The sequence below is a fragment of the Lithobates pipiens genome, unplaced genomic scaffold (genome assembly GCF_037356315.1).
Source record: "Lithobates pipiens isolate NorthernLeopardFrog02 unplaced genomic scaffold, aLitPip1_a1.2 Scaffold_22, whole genome shotgun sequence".
In the NCBI taxonomy this organism is placed as follows: Eukaryota; Metazoa; Chordata; class Amphibia; order Anura; family Ranidae; genus Lithobates; species Lithobates pipiens.
In genome coordinates, this window is record NW_027507784.1 from 324,413,444 (window position 1) to 324,428,456 (window position 15,013).

At 45.0% G+C, this 15,013-nt stretch overlaps 2 protein-coding genes across 5 annotated transcripts in view; both read left to right on the plus strand.

Moving 5' to 3' along the window:
* LOC143924980 (uncharacterized) overlaps positions 1–4,112 on the plus strand; it is a 53,764-nt gene extending 49,652 nt beyond the window's left edge. The window contains exons 9-10 of the mRNA XM_077449540.1: positions 1,458–1,518; positions 3,551–4,112. Coding sequence (XP_077305666.1) covers positions 1,458–1,477 — 20 coding nt within the window. The 3' untranslated portion in view covers positions 1,478–1,518; positions 3,551–4,112. The remainder of the gene's footprint in view (positions 1–1,457; positions 1,519–3,550) is intronic.
* A 7,472-nt stretch (positions 4,113–11,584) lies between these two features.
* The window catches only part of RHBDL1 (rhomboid like 1), an 85,869-nt gene continuing 82,440 nt past the window's right edge, over positions 11,585–15,013 (plus strand). The window contains exon 1 of one of the 4 annotated variants that reach the window (XM_077449541.1): positions 11,585–12,355. In XM_077449541.1, the coding sequence (XP_077305667.1) occupies positions 12,317–12,355 (39 nt within the window). In that variant the 5' untranslated portion in view covers positions 11,585–12,316. Of the gene's footprint in view, positions 12,356–12,416; positions 14,005–15,013 lie in introns of those variants that run through there. The other 3 variants (XM_077449544.1, XM_077449545.1, XM_077449543.1) reach the window with 3 other exon arrangements.

Sequence of the window (15,013 nt, forward strand, 5' to 3'; positions counted from 1 at the left end):
TATTTATTTATTGCTATTCATGTCTCCATTTTCTTCTACTACCTGTCAAAGGGACAGGTAGGCTCTAACAGAGGTTCTAACCCTTCCGGACTGTATCCAGTTGCTGTCTCAATTGCATCTGTTTCATATGGATCAAGGAGAGTTCCTACAGAACCATCGGGGAGAAAAGAAATTTGGAAGACGTTGTATCCATTTCCAACTATATATGACATGAATGTTTTATAATCTAGGCTCACCACTGCTTTCTGCTCATTGCAGCAAATAAAGCCTCATTCACACAGGTGTACTAAGCTGCATGACGGCCATGTTTGTCAGCATGCAGATACACAGGAGGTGTTCTGTGGATCCCTATGCAGGCAGTCCCACTCACTGCCCCACTGCACAGGCACAGCAACTGCATCCACTTTGACAGCCATGCTGGTGCACGGCTCCAAGTTAATGTTGCCACCTGTCCAGGATTCACCCGGACAGTTTGGCTTTTGAATCATGTGTCCGGGTTTCAGTACACCTGAAACCCACACACATTATTCAGACCAGGCTGTGGCTCCCCAAGTAACCCGAGAGAGTCATACACAAATCTGTTGCTGGGGGCAGGTTTGGCATCACGGAAGGTTGGGGTAATGATGTCATCAAGAGCAATTTGGCCACACCCACTGGCGCGCTCCGTGTGCTACATTACTACTCTCCTTGGGGCACCCAAATGTGTCCCATAGTGTTTACTGCAAAAAAAATTGCCCTGTGCTACAAAAGTGTTCGGGTTTGGCTTTAAGAAAAGGTGGCAACCCTACTCCAAGTAAAAACACAGACACAGATTAATCACTCCCTTTCTCTGTAGCCTCAGCTGCACATATGAATGAATAGGGACATGCACCAAAGGCTCTCTGCTCATTCATAAACTGAAGCATAGTAAACACAGTTTACTATGATTCAGTGGCGATTGGACACAGAAGTGATTGGTACAAATCGCTCACTGTGTTTATTCAGGAATGGAAGAGGCCAGTAAATTATATATTTACCAGCCCCTTCCCCCAGCTCCACATCCCAAAACATCCTCATGTGTGCAGCTGCCGGATAGAGAACTAGAGAGGGAAGCCGGAAGCAATCCCCCGGCAGTGCAGCTGGAGGGAGAAAGAAGCTGGCAGCACTGCAAGAGGGGGCAGAGGAGGATTAATATCTGCAGTAAGACAGTACAGCTGTGCCTCCCACTCAGCAGATGCCTGGGCCCCCCTTTTGAACTGATGGGGTCTGGGCCCAGTACAGGATATCTGGCTGTACTGCCTTATCAGCGGCCCTGGGTGGCATTGATAGGCGGCACTAACAGGTAGCACTGATGGGCACAGATACACAGTTTGCATAGGACAGTGTGACCTGACATGCGATGCGGGAACCCACAGTGGATTCGCAGGGTTCCCACATTGCAGCACTTAAAAGTAAATTGGTGTTTTATGTCATTTCAGAAGGTGGGAATAATACATGAGAAATAAACAGCACATTTCAAAGACAGAAGAATACCATATGGTGAGTTATAACAATCTACCTCTCTATGTGTAAGTCTTTCTGCATTTCCTAAGATCACCAGTTCTCTTTCCATTCTGTTCACCTCTCATTTCAATTCCCCCTCTCACTTGTTCTCCTTTCTTTTATCTCACTCATTCTCTCTCTCTGAATTACCCACTTGTTTCGGTTTCTTTGCCGTCTTCTCTCTACTTTCTCACCCAACCAGGGGAATAAAACGTGAACTCAAAAAGTGAAGATTTGCAATTTTATAGGGAACATCTAGAGATATGAATTGTGCCCAAGCAGTACACTGTAAAATGCACTTTTCCCTTGGGTCTCGTAGCTGTATATATGCAGTGTGAGATTCAAGCCACTGCTGCTAAGATTTGGTGATGCCACTACTGTGCTGATCAGTTCTCCTTGCTGGAGAGGAAGCTGTACCTGGGAAACTGCAGTGCACGGATCTCCCTGTTTCTGCTTCCCCCTGATTCTGTGGATCTGTGCTTTCTCTACCTTACCTACGTGTTATCGATCAATACTATCCACCAGTTAGGGGGGGGGGGGGGTTGGTATCTCTAACATAAATAGACAAGGGTCTTGCTCCTCTACCAAGATGTCTGCCTCCATGTAGAGACAAGGCATGAGGAGTCAGTAAGGAAAGGAAAGGAAAGGAGGAAAGAAAGAGAAAGAAAGAAACCTGGGGGAGCAAACAAGGAAGGAAAGAAAGAAAAAGAAAGAGAGAAAAAAAGAAAAAGAAAGAGAGAGAGAGAGAGAGAAAGAGAAAGAAAGAAAGAAAAAGAAAGAAAGAAACCTGGGGGAGCAAACAAGGAAGTATCGTAGAGAAAAAGGGAACAGAAGCAAAGAAAAGAAAGGAAAAGAAAGGAAAAGGAAAGGAAAGGGAACCTGAGGGAGTGAACACAGAGGTATGGGAGAGAAAAATGAAACAAAAGCAGACAGGGGGGGGGGGGGGGGAGAAAGAAAGAAAGAAAGAAAAAGAAGTAAAAAGAAAGAAAGAAAGAAAGAAAGGGAGAGAGAGAAAAAAAAAATAAAGAAAGAAAGAAACCCAAGGGAGCGAACAAGGAAGGAAAGGAAGAAAGAAAAAGAAAGGAAGAAACCTGAGGGAGTGAACAAGGAAGTATCGGAGAGAAAAAGGGAACAGAAGCAAAGAAAAGAAAGGAAAAGGAACCTGAGTGAGTGAACACTGAGGTATGGGAGAGAAAAATGTAACAGAAGCAGACAGAGAGGGGGAGAGAAAGAAAGAAAGAAAGAAAGAAAGAAAGAAAGAAAGAAAGAAAGAAAGAAAGAAAGAAAGAAAGAATGAAAACAGAGGAAGACAGAAAAAGGTAGAGAAACAAAAGAAGAAAAAAAAGGGAGAGAATAATGAAGGAAGGGAAGAGAGCTGAGAAAGCGAAGAAGGAAGTTCCTTCTTTCTTTTTTTTCTTTCTTTCTTTCCCCCCTCCTCCTTCCTCTTACCTTTCTTTTGTTTACCTCTGTATATGGGTAATTTTATTTTCATAATCATTAAAGTGGTTGTAAACCTCTGACATGAGATATATGAACAAAGCATATCCTTCTATAGTGTGTATTTCTCTCAATCCAGAGCACTAAGTGTAATTTCTGTCTGCTGCCTCGTTCCTCTGCTATCTGCATGAGTCACTTTTGACAAGTTTTCCTGACACCAAGAGATAAAAGGTGACAGGGAAAGGAGCTCCAGCACACAGCTTGTTCTTGACAGCCTCAGCTCTGTTCCTATTTGCTGCCTGGGGGGGGGGGGGGTGTCCCTTCCCTCCAATCAGCTCCCACTGAGCTCTGCAAAGGGTAACTTCAGCTCCCTGCCCCCTGCTTTCTGAAAGCTCAGACAAGCTTTATAAATTCTGGGCTTTGAATGGCTGTAGAGAAGAGAAGGCTGCAGGTAAACAGGTACAACTTATGTAGGAGGATTTGTTTCATCTCTGTGTATCACCTGAGGCCAGTCACTTCACTGGGTATATGTAAAGGGTTAGAACCACTTTAAATATGTCACAATGACAATAATCATAATGTATTTTTGCAGGTACCTGTCACATTGACCAGCATGGTGAAGATTCATCTCCTGAAGAAAGCCCAACATTATGACAGCCCCATCGGTATCATCATCATATACGCGCTCCAGAATAGCCAGACATTGGGAAAGCTTTCCAGCAACCCCTACGGACCCTTCAACAGTTTGTCTGATGCAATGAATCGGATGTATGGGGACCTGTACATCTAGAAATGGATGTGACATTACAATTCTTTAGTCGGTATTTTTTATGATGTATTTCTATGACAAGTTGTTAAATGAGTTGCCATGGAGGGGTAGGTTGATAGGATAGCAACAAGTACCCAGGCAGGTGGTCCTGTGTATCTGTCGATGGCTGGAAATATAATAAAACTAGGGAGGGTGGGGGTGGGGGGATCTATTTTTAAAGCTACCTTGTTACCAAGAAAGTAAAAGAACAATTCCATCTCGAGTGCCTTTTTAGGAACTATTTTTAGCATTGTACTTTCCAGATCTGCTCCCGGTATTAATTTATAAAAAAAAAAAAGTTACATGTATTCGACTTTCTCCAATAAATCCTTTGCTATTAAACCATTATAGTGTCCTGGTGTGGTGTCCAGACAGATGTCTTTGTTAGATGATCAATACAAGACAATGTTGTATTAGACAAAATAATCTCAATTTACAATTGAAAAAAAAAAAGAAAAGCCCCCCATCTTTGATATGTACTCCTCTTCGTCCATGGCTATACAGTGCCTTGAAAAAGTATTCATACCCCTTGAAATTTTCCACATTTTTTCATTGTGACAACCAAAAACGTAAATGTATTTTATTGGGATTTTATGTGATAAACCAACACAAAGTGACACATAATTGTGAAGTGGAAGGAAAATTCTAAATGTTTTTCCATTTTTTTTACAAATAAATATGTGAAAAGTGTGGTGTACATTTGTATGGCGCCCCCCGGAGTCAATACTTTGTAGAACCTCCTTTCACTGCAATTACAGCTGCAAGTCTTTTTGGGGATGTCTCTACCAGCTTTGCACATCTAGAGAGTGACATTTTGCCCATTCTTCTCTGCAAAATAGCTCCAGCTCTGTCAGATTGGATGGAGAGCGTCTGTGAACAGCGATTTTCAAGTCTTGCCACAGATTCTCAATTGGATTTAGGTCTGGACTTTGACTGGGCTATTCTAACACATGAATATGCTTTGATCTAAACCATTCCAGTGTAGCTCTGGCTGTATGTTTAGGGTCGTTGTCCTGCTGGAAGGTGAACCTCCGCCAAAGTCTTTTGCAGACTCTAACAAGTTTTCATCTAATGCCGCGTACACACGACCGGACTTTTCGAGGGACTAGGTCCGACGGTCTTTCTGGCGGACTTTCGGCGGAGTTCCGACTCACTTTCCGAATGAACGGACTTGGCCACACACAATCACACCAAAGTCTGACAGATTGGAATGTGATGACATACGACCGGACTAGAATAAGGAAGTTCATAGCCAGTAGTCAATAGCTGCCCTAGCGTCGGTTTTTTTGTCCGTCGGACTAGCATACACACGAATGGATTTCTCTGTCCGGCGGAGTTCCGGTGGGAAAATTTTAAATATGTTCTATTTCTAAAGTCTGTCAGATTTTTGGCAAGCAAAGGTCTGATGGAGCCCACACACGATCGAATTGTCCGACAGACGCGTTCCGTCAGACCTTTGCTGTCAAAAAGTCTGGTCATGTGTACGTGGCATATTTGTATTTGTGTATGTGTATTTGGCTCCATCCATCTTCCCATCAACTCTGACCAGCTTCCCTGTCCCTGCTGAAGGAAAGCTTCCCCACCACATGATGCTGCCACCACCATGTTTCACAGTGGGGATGGTGTGTTCAGGGTGATGTGCAGTGTTAGTTTTTCCCCACACATAGCATTTTGCTTTTAGGCCAAAAAGTAAAATTTCCCATCTGACCAGAGCACCTTCTACCAAGTTTGCTGTGTCCCTCACATGGCTTCTCACAAACTGCAAATGGGACTTCTTATGGCTTTCTTTCCCCAATGTCTTTCTTCTCACCACTCTTCCATAAAGGGCAGATCTGTGGAGAGTACAACTAATAGTTGTCCTGTGGACAGATTCTTCCTCCTGAGCTGTGGATCTCTGCAGCTCCTCCAGAGTTACCATGGGCCTATTGGCTGCTTCTCTGATGAATGCTCTCCTTGCTCGGCCTGTCAGTTTAGGTGGACGCCCATCTCTTGGTAGGTTTGCAGTTGTGCCGTACGCTTACCATTTTCGAATGATGGATTGAACAGAGCTCTGTGAGATATTCAAAGCTTGGGATATTTTTTTATAACCTAACCCTGCTTTATACTTCTCCACAACTTTATTCCTGACCTGTCTGGTGTGTTCCTTGGCCTTCATGGTGCTGTTTGTTTACTAAGGTTCTCTAACAAACCCTGAGGGCTTCACGGAACAGCTGTATTTATACTGAAATTAAATTACACATATGTGGACTCTATTTACTAATTAGGTGACTTCTGAAGACAATTGATTCCACTAGATTTTAGTTAAGGGAATCAGAGCAAAGTAAAACAAATCCCTGTAATCAGACTGTCTGTCACACACTCCTGTTCCGTCTCATTGGCATTCATAGGCAATCCCTGGTCTTGCACTCATTCATTATGATCAGTTTGACACATGTTCAGATGCATCCAATAAGAGATTTATAGGCAAACTACTACGGTATATTGTCCAAAAATTAGGAAGTAGGGTTTATACCAGGGATATGCAATTAGTGGACCTCCAGCTGTTGCAGAACTACAATTCCCATGAGGCATAGCAAGACTCTGACAGCCACAAGCATGACACCCAGAGGCAGAGGCATGATGGGACTTGTAGTTTTGCAACAGCTGGAGGTCCACTAATTGCATATCCCTGGTGTTTACCCTGCGGATTTGTGAACTGTCTGATTGTAAGCCCAAACCAACATTTTCTGGTCATGATGCCCTTGTTCTAGGCCTAGGGCAGTGATGGCGAACCTCGGCACCCCAGATGTTTTGGAACTACATTTCCCATGATGCTCGTGCACTCTGCAGTATAGTTGAGCATCATGGGAAATGCAGTTTCAAAACATCTGGAGTGCCAAGGTTCGCCATCACTGGCCTAGGGTATGACTCATGCCTAGTAGAGTCATATTAAAGCGTTCAACATACTCCATTTCCCAGCAGATGGTACCGAGTGGTCTGCGATTTATTAATGCCACTAAAACCACCTAACACATACAAAAATGTTTAGCAGTGGTGATGGACGTCTGATCTCATGTAGGCATCACAATTTGGAAAAGTGGTCTACAAACACCAAGGCGTAGCGGTCTTCACAGATTGTCTCAGCCACGGTCAGAAAATCCATGGTTAGCAGCTTAAACGGTTCAGTTGTTATAACTGTGAGTCGAAAGGTTTGTACAATTGGTCCCTTATGAAGAGTAAAACTCCGGCATTCTTCACAAGCTCGTTGTACCCAGGCCGACAGCCCAGGACTGTAAAAGTACCTACTGGCGTGGACCTCCGTACAGTCAGAACAAAAATGTCCCGTGGTGCAATGCAGAATCTGACTGACTCCTCAAACAATAGACAGTGGAATGACCATCTGATGGAGATCTCGCTGTGCAGTGAGAACATGGGCCCCCAAAAATCACAGTTTATCTTGTATCTCTAATCGATCCCACTGGTGGAAGCAGGTGTCAAATTTGTAGTCGATAAGTAGGCTTTGGATTCCTAGATAGCAATCTCCAGGTCTGAGAGATGCCAGGCTCTCGCTGTTGTAGTCTAGAACATTCCTCTGGTATATTCTGAAGTTGCTGTCCATTTTTAATGACCAACGTGCCTGGACTCTTCGGTTGGCCTATCCAGGAGGGAAGAACCTCAGATTCCTCCAGATGCTGATCCACATTCCCTCCAGGTTTTGATGGAACATCATGTCAAGGCATCAATGATACTGTGTTCCCATCCTGACTGTAATAATTAGTGTCATTGAAACAAGACAAACCAGCAATCCAACGTTGGTCTAGGCAGGGCATCTAGCGTGACACGTTCTAGGTAGGCCAGGGGATGTAGATGTCCACTTGTCCCTTCATCAAGTATTCCACCAACAGTACTAGCCTGAAGGAGCTATAATTATGTGGGTTGTGTTATGTACGGCATAAACTTCGACTTGCATAGGCAATGACATGATGAACCCCATCCTGCTCGTGGGCAAGTCCTAGACAGCTATTGTCAGTGTACACACAGGAAGACTTGGTGTAATCACCATACAGCAGTAATGGAGCAGAGGTGAGTGGTCCCTCCAGTGTCTTCAGTGTCTCCAGTCTCTTCAGTGTCTCCAGTGTCTTCAGTGTCTCCAGTGTCTCCAGTGTCTTCAGTGTCTCCAGTGTCTTCAGTGTCTCCAGTGTCTTCAGTGTCTTCAGTGTCTCCAGTGTCTCCAGTGTCTCCAGTGTCTTCAGTGTCTCCAGTGTCTCCAGTGTCTTCAGTGTCTCCAGTGTCTTCAGTGTCTTCAGTGTCTCCAGTGTCTCCAGTGTCTTCAGTGTCTCCAGTGTCTCCAGTGTCTCCAGTGTCTTCAGTGTCTCCAGTGTCTCCAGTGTCTTCAGTGTCTCCAGTGTCTCCAGTGTCTTCAGTGTCTCCAGTGTCTCCAGTGTCTTCAGTGTCTCCAGTGTCTCCAGTGTCTTCAGTATCTTCAGTGTCTCCAGTGTCTTCAGTGTCTCCAGTGTTTCCAGTGTCTTCAGTGTCTCCAGTGTCTCCAGTGTCTTCAGTATCTTCAGTGTCTCCAGTGTCTCCAGTGTCTTCAGTATCTTCAGTGTCTCCAGTGTCTTCAGTGTCTCCAGTGTCTCCAGTGTCTTCAGTTTGGGGAAATTGTCATCTGGACTAGATAGAAAGCAACGTTTTGTCTTTCCAATGAGTTGAATGTCCGCACAGTAATTGGGCACCGGGGGCAGCAACCTGAGGAAAATGGGGAATAAATCATCGGTAGTATCCCGACCATCCCCAGGAAAGAGCAAAGTTCAGTCACAGGGACCGGCCAACTCCGCACCACTCCCACCACCACTCCGCACCTCCCCCGGACCCCACCACGTGCTCCAGATGCTGGATCCGGCTCCATATAACTGTAATCCATACTGACTCCCCCTTGTGGAGGCCGGGTGGAGGTGTCCAATGTAAGGTGACTGGATTTTTATAATGAAATCCGGGGATATTTTTATTTTTTTATTGCCAAATGGTAAACTATTATATAAGCCTATCTTCCTCTAATGATGTATGCGGTGTATGTGGTCTGTGTCTATGGACTGATTGTATGATCGATACCTTATCTCTCACATTTCATTCATGAGATAAAAAAATAAACATACTTCACATTTTTTGGGATATGAGAACCAAATTTTAAGAAGATAAAGATAAGTGAGAAAATTTGGAGGGAGGCATGGGGCGGAAAAATTCAAATCCAATCCGGCCGACTGTATGTGGATGGAAAGGAGTACACAGGAGGAGTGTATGAGGATAGAGAGGAGTACATAGGAGATCTCTATGAGGATGGAGAGGAGTACACAGGATGACTGTATGAGGATGGAGAGGAGTATGTAGGAGATCTCTATGAGGATGGAGAGGAGTACATAGGAGATCTATATGAGGATGGAGAGGAGTATGTAGGAGATCTCTATGATGATGGAGAGGAGTACATAGGAGATCTCTATGAGGATGGAGAGGAGTACACAGGATGACTGTATGAGGATGGAGAGGAGTATGTAGGAGATCTCTATGAGGATGGAGAGGAGTATGTAGGAGATCTCTATGAGGATGGAGAGGAGTATACAGGAGGACTGTATGAGGTTGGAGAAGAGTACAGAGGAGATCTCTATGAGGATGGAGAGGAGTACAGAGGAGATCTCTATGTGGATGGAGAGGAGTACACAGGAGGACTGTATGAGGATGGACAAGAGTACAGAGGAGTTCTCTATGTGGATGGAGAGGAGTACACAGGAGGACTGTATGAGGGTGGAGAGGAGTACATAGGAGATCTCTATGTGGATGGAGAGGAGTACAGAGGAGGAGTGTATGAGGATAGAGAGGAGTACACAGGAGGAGTGTATGAGGATGGAGGGGAGTACACAGGAGGAGGGTATGTGGATAGAGAGGAGTACATAGGAGATCTCTATGAGGATGGAGAGGAGTACACAGGATGACTGTATGAGGATGGAGAGGAGTATGTAGGAGATCTCTATGCGGATGGAGAGGAGTACACAGGAGGACTGTATGAGGATGTAGAGGAGTACAGAGGAGATCTCTATGAGGATCGAGAGGAGTACATGGGAGGACTGTATGAGGCTGGAGAAGAGTACAGAGGAGATCTCTATGAGGCTGGAGAAGAGTACAAAGGAGATCTCTATGAGGATGGAGAAGAGTACAGAAGAGATGTCTATGTGGATGGAGAGGAGTACACAGGAGGACTGTATGAGGATGGACAGGAGTACAGAGGAGATCTCTATGTGGATGGAGAGGAGTACACAGGAGGACTGTATGAGGATGGACAGGAGTACAGAGGAGTTCTCTATGTGAATGGAGAGGAGTACACAGGAGGACTGTATGAGGGTGCAGAGGAGTACAGAGGAGATCTCTATGTGGATGAAGAGGAGTACACAGGAGGACTGTATGAGGATGGAGAGGAGTACAGAGGTGGACTCTATGTGGATGGAGAGGAGTACAAAGGAGATCTCTATGTGGATGGAGAGGAGTACAGATGAGATCTCTATGTGGATGGAGAGGAGTACAGAGGAGATCTCTATGAGGATGGAGAGGAGTACAGAGGAGATATATATGTGGAGGGAGAGGAGTACAGAGGGGATCTCTATGTGGATGGAGAGGAGTACAGAGGAGATCTCTATGAGGATCGAGAGGAGTACAGAGGAGATCTCTATAAGGATGGAGATGAGTACAGAGGAGATCTCTATGTGCATGGAGAGGAGATCTCTATGTGGATGGAGAGGAGTACAGAGGAGATCTCTATGAGGATGGAGATGAGTACAGAGGAGATCTCTGTGTGGATGGAGAGGAGTACAGAGGAGATCTCTATGAGGATGGAGAGGAGTACAGAGGAGATCTCTATGTGGATGGAGAGGAGATCTCTATGAGGATGGAGAAGAGTACAGAGGAGATCTCTATGAGGATGGAGATGAGTACAGAGGAGATCTCTATGTGGTTGGAGAGGAGATCTCTATGAGGATGGAGAGGAGTACAGAGGAGATCTCTATGAGGATGGAGATGAGTACAGAGAATATCTCTATGTACATGGAGAGATCTCTATGAGGATGGAGAGGAGTACAGATGAGATCTCTATGAGGATGGAGATGAGTACAGAGGAGATCTCTATGAGGATGGAGATGAGTACAGAGGAGATCTCTATGAGGATGGAGATGAGTACAGAGGAGATCTCTATGAGGATGGAGAGGAGTACAGAGGAGATCTCTATGAGGATGGAGAGGAGTACAGAGGAGATCTCTACGTGGGTGGAGATGAGTACAGAGGAGATGTCTATGAGGATGGAGAGGAGTACAGAGGAGATCTCTATGAGGATGGAGATGAGTACAGAGATCTCTATGAGGATGGAGAGGAGTACAGAGGAGATCTCTATGAGGATGGAGATGAGTACAGAGGAGATCTCTATGAGGATGGAGATGAGTACAGAGGAGATCTCTATGAGGATGGAGAGGAGTACAGAGGAGATCTCTACGTGGGTGGAGATGAGTACAGAGGAGATGTCTATGAGGATGGAGAGGAGTACAGAGGAGATCTCTATGAGGATGGAGATCAGTACAGAGGAGATCTCTATGAGGATGGAGAGGAGTACAGAGGAGATCTCTATGTGATGCTGATAGTTCTCCAGGCTCAGGTGATGCATCTCTCTCCTTCCCCGCCACGCCTCCCTATCCCTGGAATGTGATTGGCTGCTGGCTGCCACACACCCCCGTTCCGTCTCATTGGCATTCGCAGGCGGTCCCCGGGCCTGTGTGTGACAAGGGGGGAGAGGAGGACAGTCCGGGGGGATGGGACGGATCGTAGCCGTGTGTAGAAGCGTGTATTGGGCTTTGCTCCTCCTGGATCTCTGATCGCATCCTGTGCTTGGCTGATCCTCCTCTCCATCCTCACTACGGGCACCCTGATCGATCATTGCATGCATCCCTTGGTCCTCCATCCTCCTCTCCATCCTCATCGCTATGCATCCACCCTGGGCTTCATAACCCCCTATTCTGTGCACACATAGCTGCATCTCCCCCAGCTGTCAGTCATCCAGACCCCCCACCCACACCCCCTCTGTGCCCCTTCACTCTGTACCCCTGTATGCCCCAGTCACCTCCCTGACCACCAGCCCTGTGTGCCCATCTAATGCCCCTCTCAGCCCCATCCACCCAGCTGTGTGCGATTCCTGTGCAGAGAGGAGTTCTGCAATAATCTTCCATCTATCCAGCATCTGTATTATTACTGAGGAGGGGGCTCCTCTCCTCTCCATCACATCCTCCCTCCTGGCTTCTGCAATCCATCCCAGAACCTGCCCATTGACAGCCAGTCATTTCAGCCCTATTCTCAGTAAGTGTTGGGGGGTCTCTTCTTTCATTCATCCTATAGCACCCTCTGTTAATGAGCTGCCATTCATTGTAGAGCCCCTTGTTTCTCTGGCTCCATAGGGGGGAGCTGGGGGTGTTTTATGGGAGTATTAGCAGGCAGTGACCACCGTCCACACTGCAGCCACCTTCACAAAAGCCCCTCTGCGGGTATATGGACAGGAGCTCCCTCCTGCGGCTCATCCAGGGGCAGGTAAGAGACTGGGGGGGGGGGGGGGGGCTGGGGGGGGGGGGGTAAAAAAATGACACTCACCGAGGGAGAGTGACAGCTATTTACTATCAGTATGAGAGAGAGATACAGGCAGAGATCGCTATCTAATGAGGGGGAGAGAGCGAGAGCTATCCACTAACTGTGTATAAGAGAGAGAGGAGAGAGAAGAGAGTGAGAGAGAGAAAGGAGTGACAGCTATCCACTAACTGTGTATAAGAGAGAGAGGAGAGAGAAGAGAGTGAGAGAGAGAAAAGAGTGACAGCTATCCACTAACTGTATGTCAGAGAGAGAGAGAAAAGAGGGAGAGAAGAGAGAGAGAGGAGAGAGAAGAGAGAGATAGACAGAAGAGAGTGAGAGAGAAAAGAATGACAGTTATCCACTAACTGTATGTCAGAGAGAGAGGAGCGAGAGAGTAAAGAGAGAGAGAGCGAAAAAAGAGTGACAGCTATCCACTAACTGTGTGTGAGATAGAGAGGAGAGAGAGAGGAGAGAAAGAAAAAAGAGTGATAGCTATCCACTAACTGTGTGTGAGATAGAGAGGAGAGAGAGAGGAGAGAAAGAAAAAAGAGTGATAGCTATCCACTAACTGTGTGTCAGAAAGACATAGAAAGAGAAAGGTGAGAGAGAGATAAGAGACAGAAAGAGAAGAGAAAGATAGATAGAAGAGAGTGAGAGGAGAGAGAGAGAAGAGAGTGAAAGGACAGAGAGAAGAGGGAGAAAGATAGACAAGAGTGAGAGAAGAGAAAAGAGATAGAGATAGAAGACAGTGGGAGAGAGAGATGAGAGAGAAAGAACAAATACTCAGTGATTAACAACAAGAGGGACATAAACAAATATCTAAGTGTGAGTATAAGAGAAAAATATGTACATTAATCTGTACAGGAGAAAGAGAATTATTATTGTGTATAAAATAGCGAGAGATGAGTGTAAATGAGAGAGAGAGAAGAGAGTAAGGGAGATACTGGAAGAGACCGCAATCTAATGTGTGGGAGAGAGTGACAGCTATCCACTGTGTGTCAGAGAGAGAAGAGAGTGAGAGACGAGAGACAGAAGAGAGTGAGAGGACAGATAGAGGAGGAAGAGTGAGAGAGAGAGGGAAGAGAGCTAGAGGGAAGAGAGCTAGAGGACAGAGAACTAGAGGACAGAGAGAGGAGAGATAGACCGAAGAGAGTGGGAGAGAGAAAGAGAAGAGGGAGAAAGAGAGAAAAGAGAGAGAGAGAGCCTGAAATCAAGAGAGATAGAAGAGAGTGAGAGGAGAGAGAGAGAGAAAGATAGAAGAGAGTGAGAGGACAGAGAGAGAGAAGAGAGAGCCTGAAAGAGAGATAGAAGAGAGTGAGAGGACAGAGAGAGAGAAGAGAGAGCCTGAAAGAGAGATAGAAGAGAGTGAGAGGAGGGAGGGGGAGAGAGAGTAGAAGAGAGAGAGAGAAAGATAGAAGAGAGTAAGAGGAGGGAGGGGGAGAGAGTAGAAGAGAGAGAGAAAGATAGAAGAGTGAGAGGACAGAGAGAGAGAGAAGAGAGAGGAAAGATAGATTTGAGGGAGAAGAAGGAAGAAAGAAAGGTGCGATAGAGAGAGAGAAAAGAACAAATACTCAGTGATTAAGAACAAGAGGGACACAAACAAATATCTAAGTGTGAGTATAAGAGAAAAAAACTTGTACATTAATCTGTACAGGAGAAACAGAATTATTATTGTGTATAGAATAAAGAGAGGGAGATGAGTGTAAATGAGAGAGAGAGAGAGAGAGAGAGAGAGGGAGATACTGGAAGAGAAAGCTATCTAATGAGTGGGAGAGAGAGAGACCTATCCACTAACTGTGTATGAGAGAGAGAAGAGAGAGTGAGAGAGAAGAGGGTGAGAGGACAGAGAGAGAGAGGGGGACAGAGAGAAAGAAGAGATAGAAGAGAGTGGGAGAGAGGAGAAAGAGAGAGAGAGGAGAAAGAGAGAGAGAGAGAGAGAAAGAGAGAGAGAGAGAGAGGATGAGAGTAGAAAGAGAGAGAGGGGGGGAGGAGAAAGAGGGAGAGAGGGGAGAGAGGAAAGAGAGAGGGGAGAGAGAGAAGAAAGAGGGAGAGATAATTGAATGTATAAAAAAGAGAGAGAGAGAGAGAGCTATCATCGAGTTTATAACATAGAAATAGAGCTTTCATTCCGTGTGTATTAGACGAGTATCTTTGGGTGTAAAAAATAGAGAGATTTTTGAGTGTATGAAAGAGAGAGGAGAGAGAGATTATTGAATGTATAAATGATAGATAGATAGATAGATAGATAGATAGATAGATAATGATAGATAGATAGATAGATAGATAGATAGATAGATAGATAATGATAGATAGATAGATAGATAGATAGATAGATAGATAGATAGATAGATAGATAGATAGATAGATAGATAGATAGATAATGAAAGATAGATAGATAATGATAGATAGATAGATAGATAGATAGATAGATAGATAGATAGATAGATAGATAGATAGATAGATAGATAGATAATGATAGATAGATAGATAGATAGATAGATAGATAGATAGATAGATAGATAGATAATGATAGATAGATAGATAGATAGATAGATAGATAGATAGATAGATAATGATAGATAGATAGATAGATAGATAATGATAGATAGATAGATAGATAGA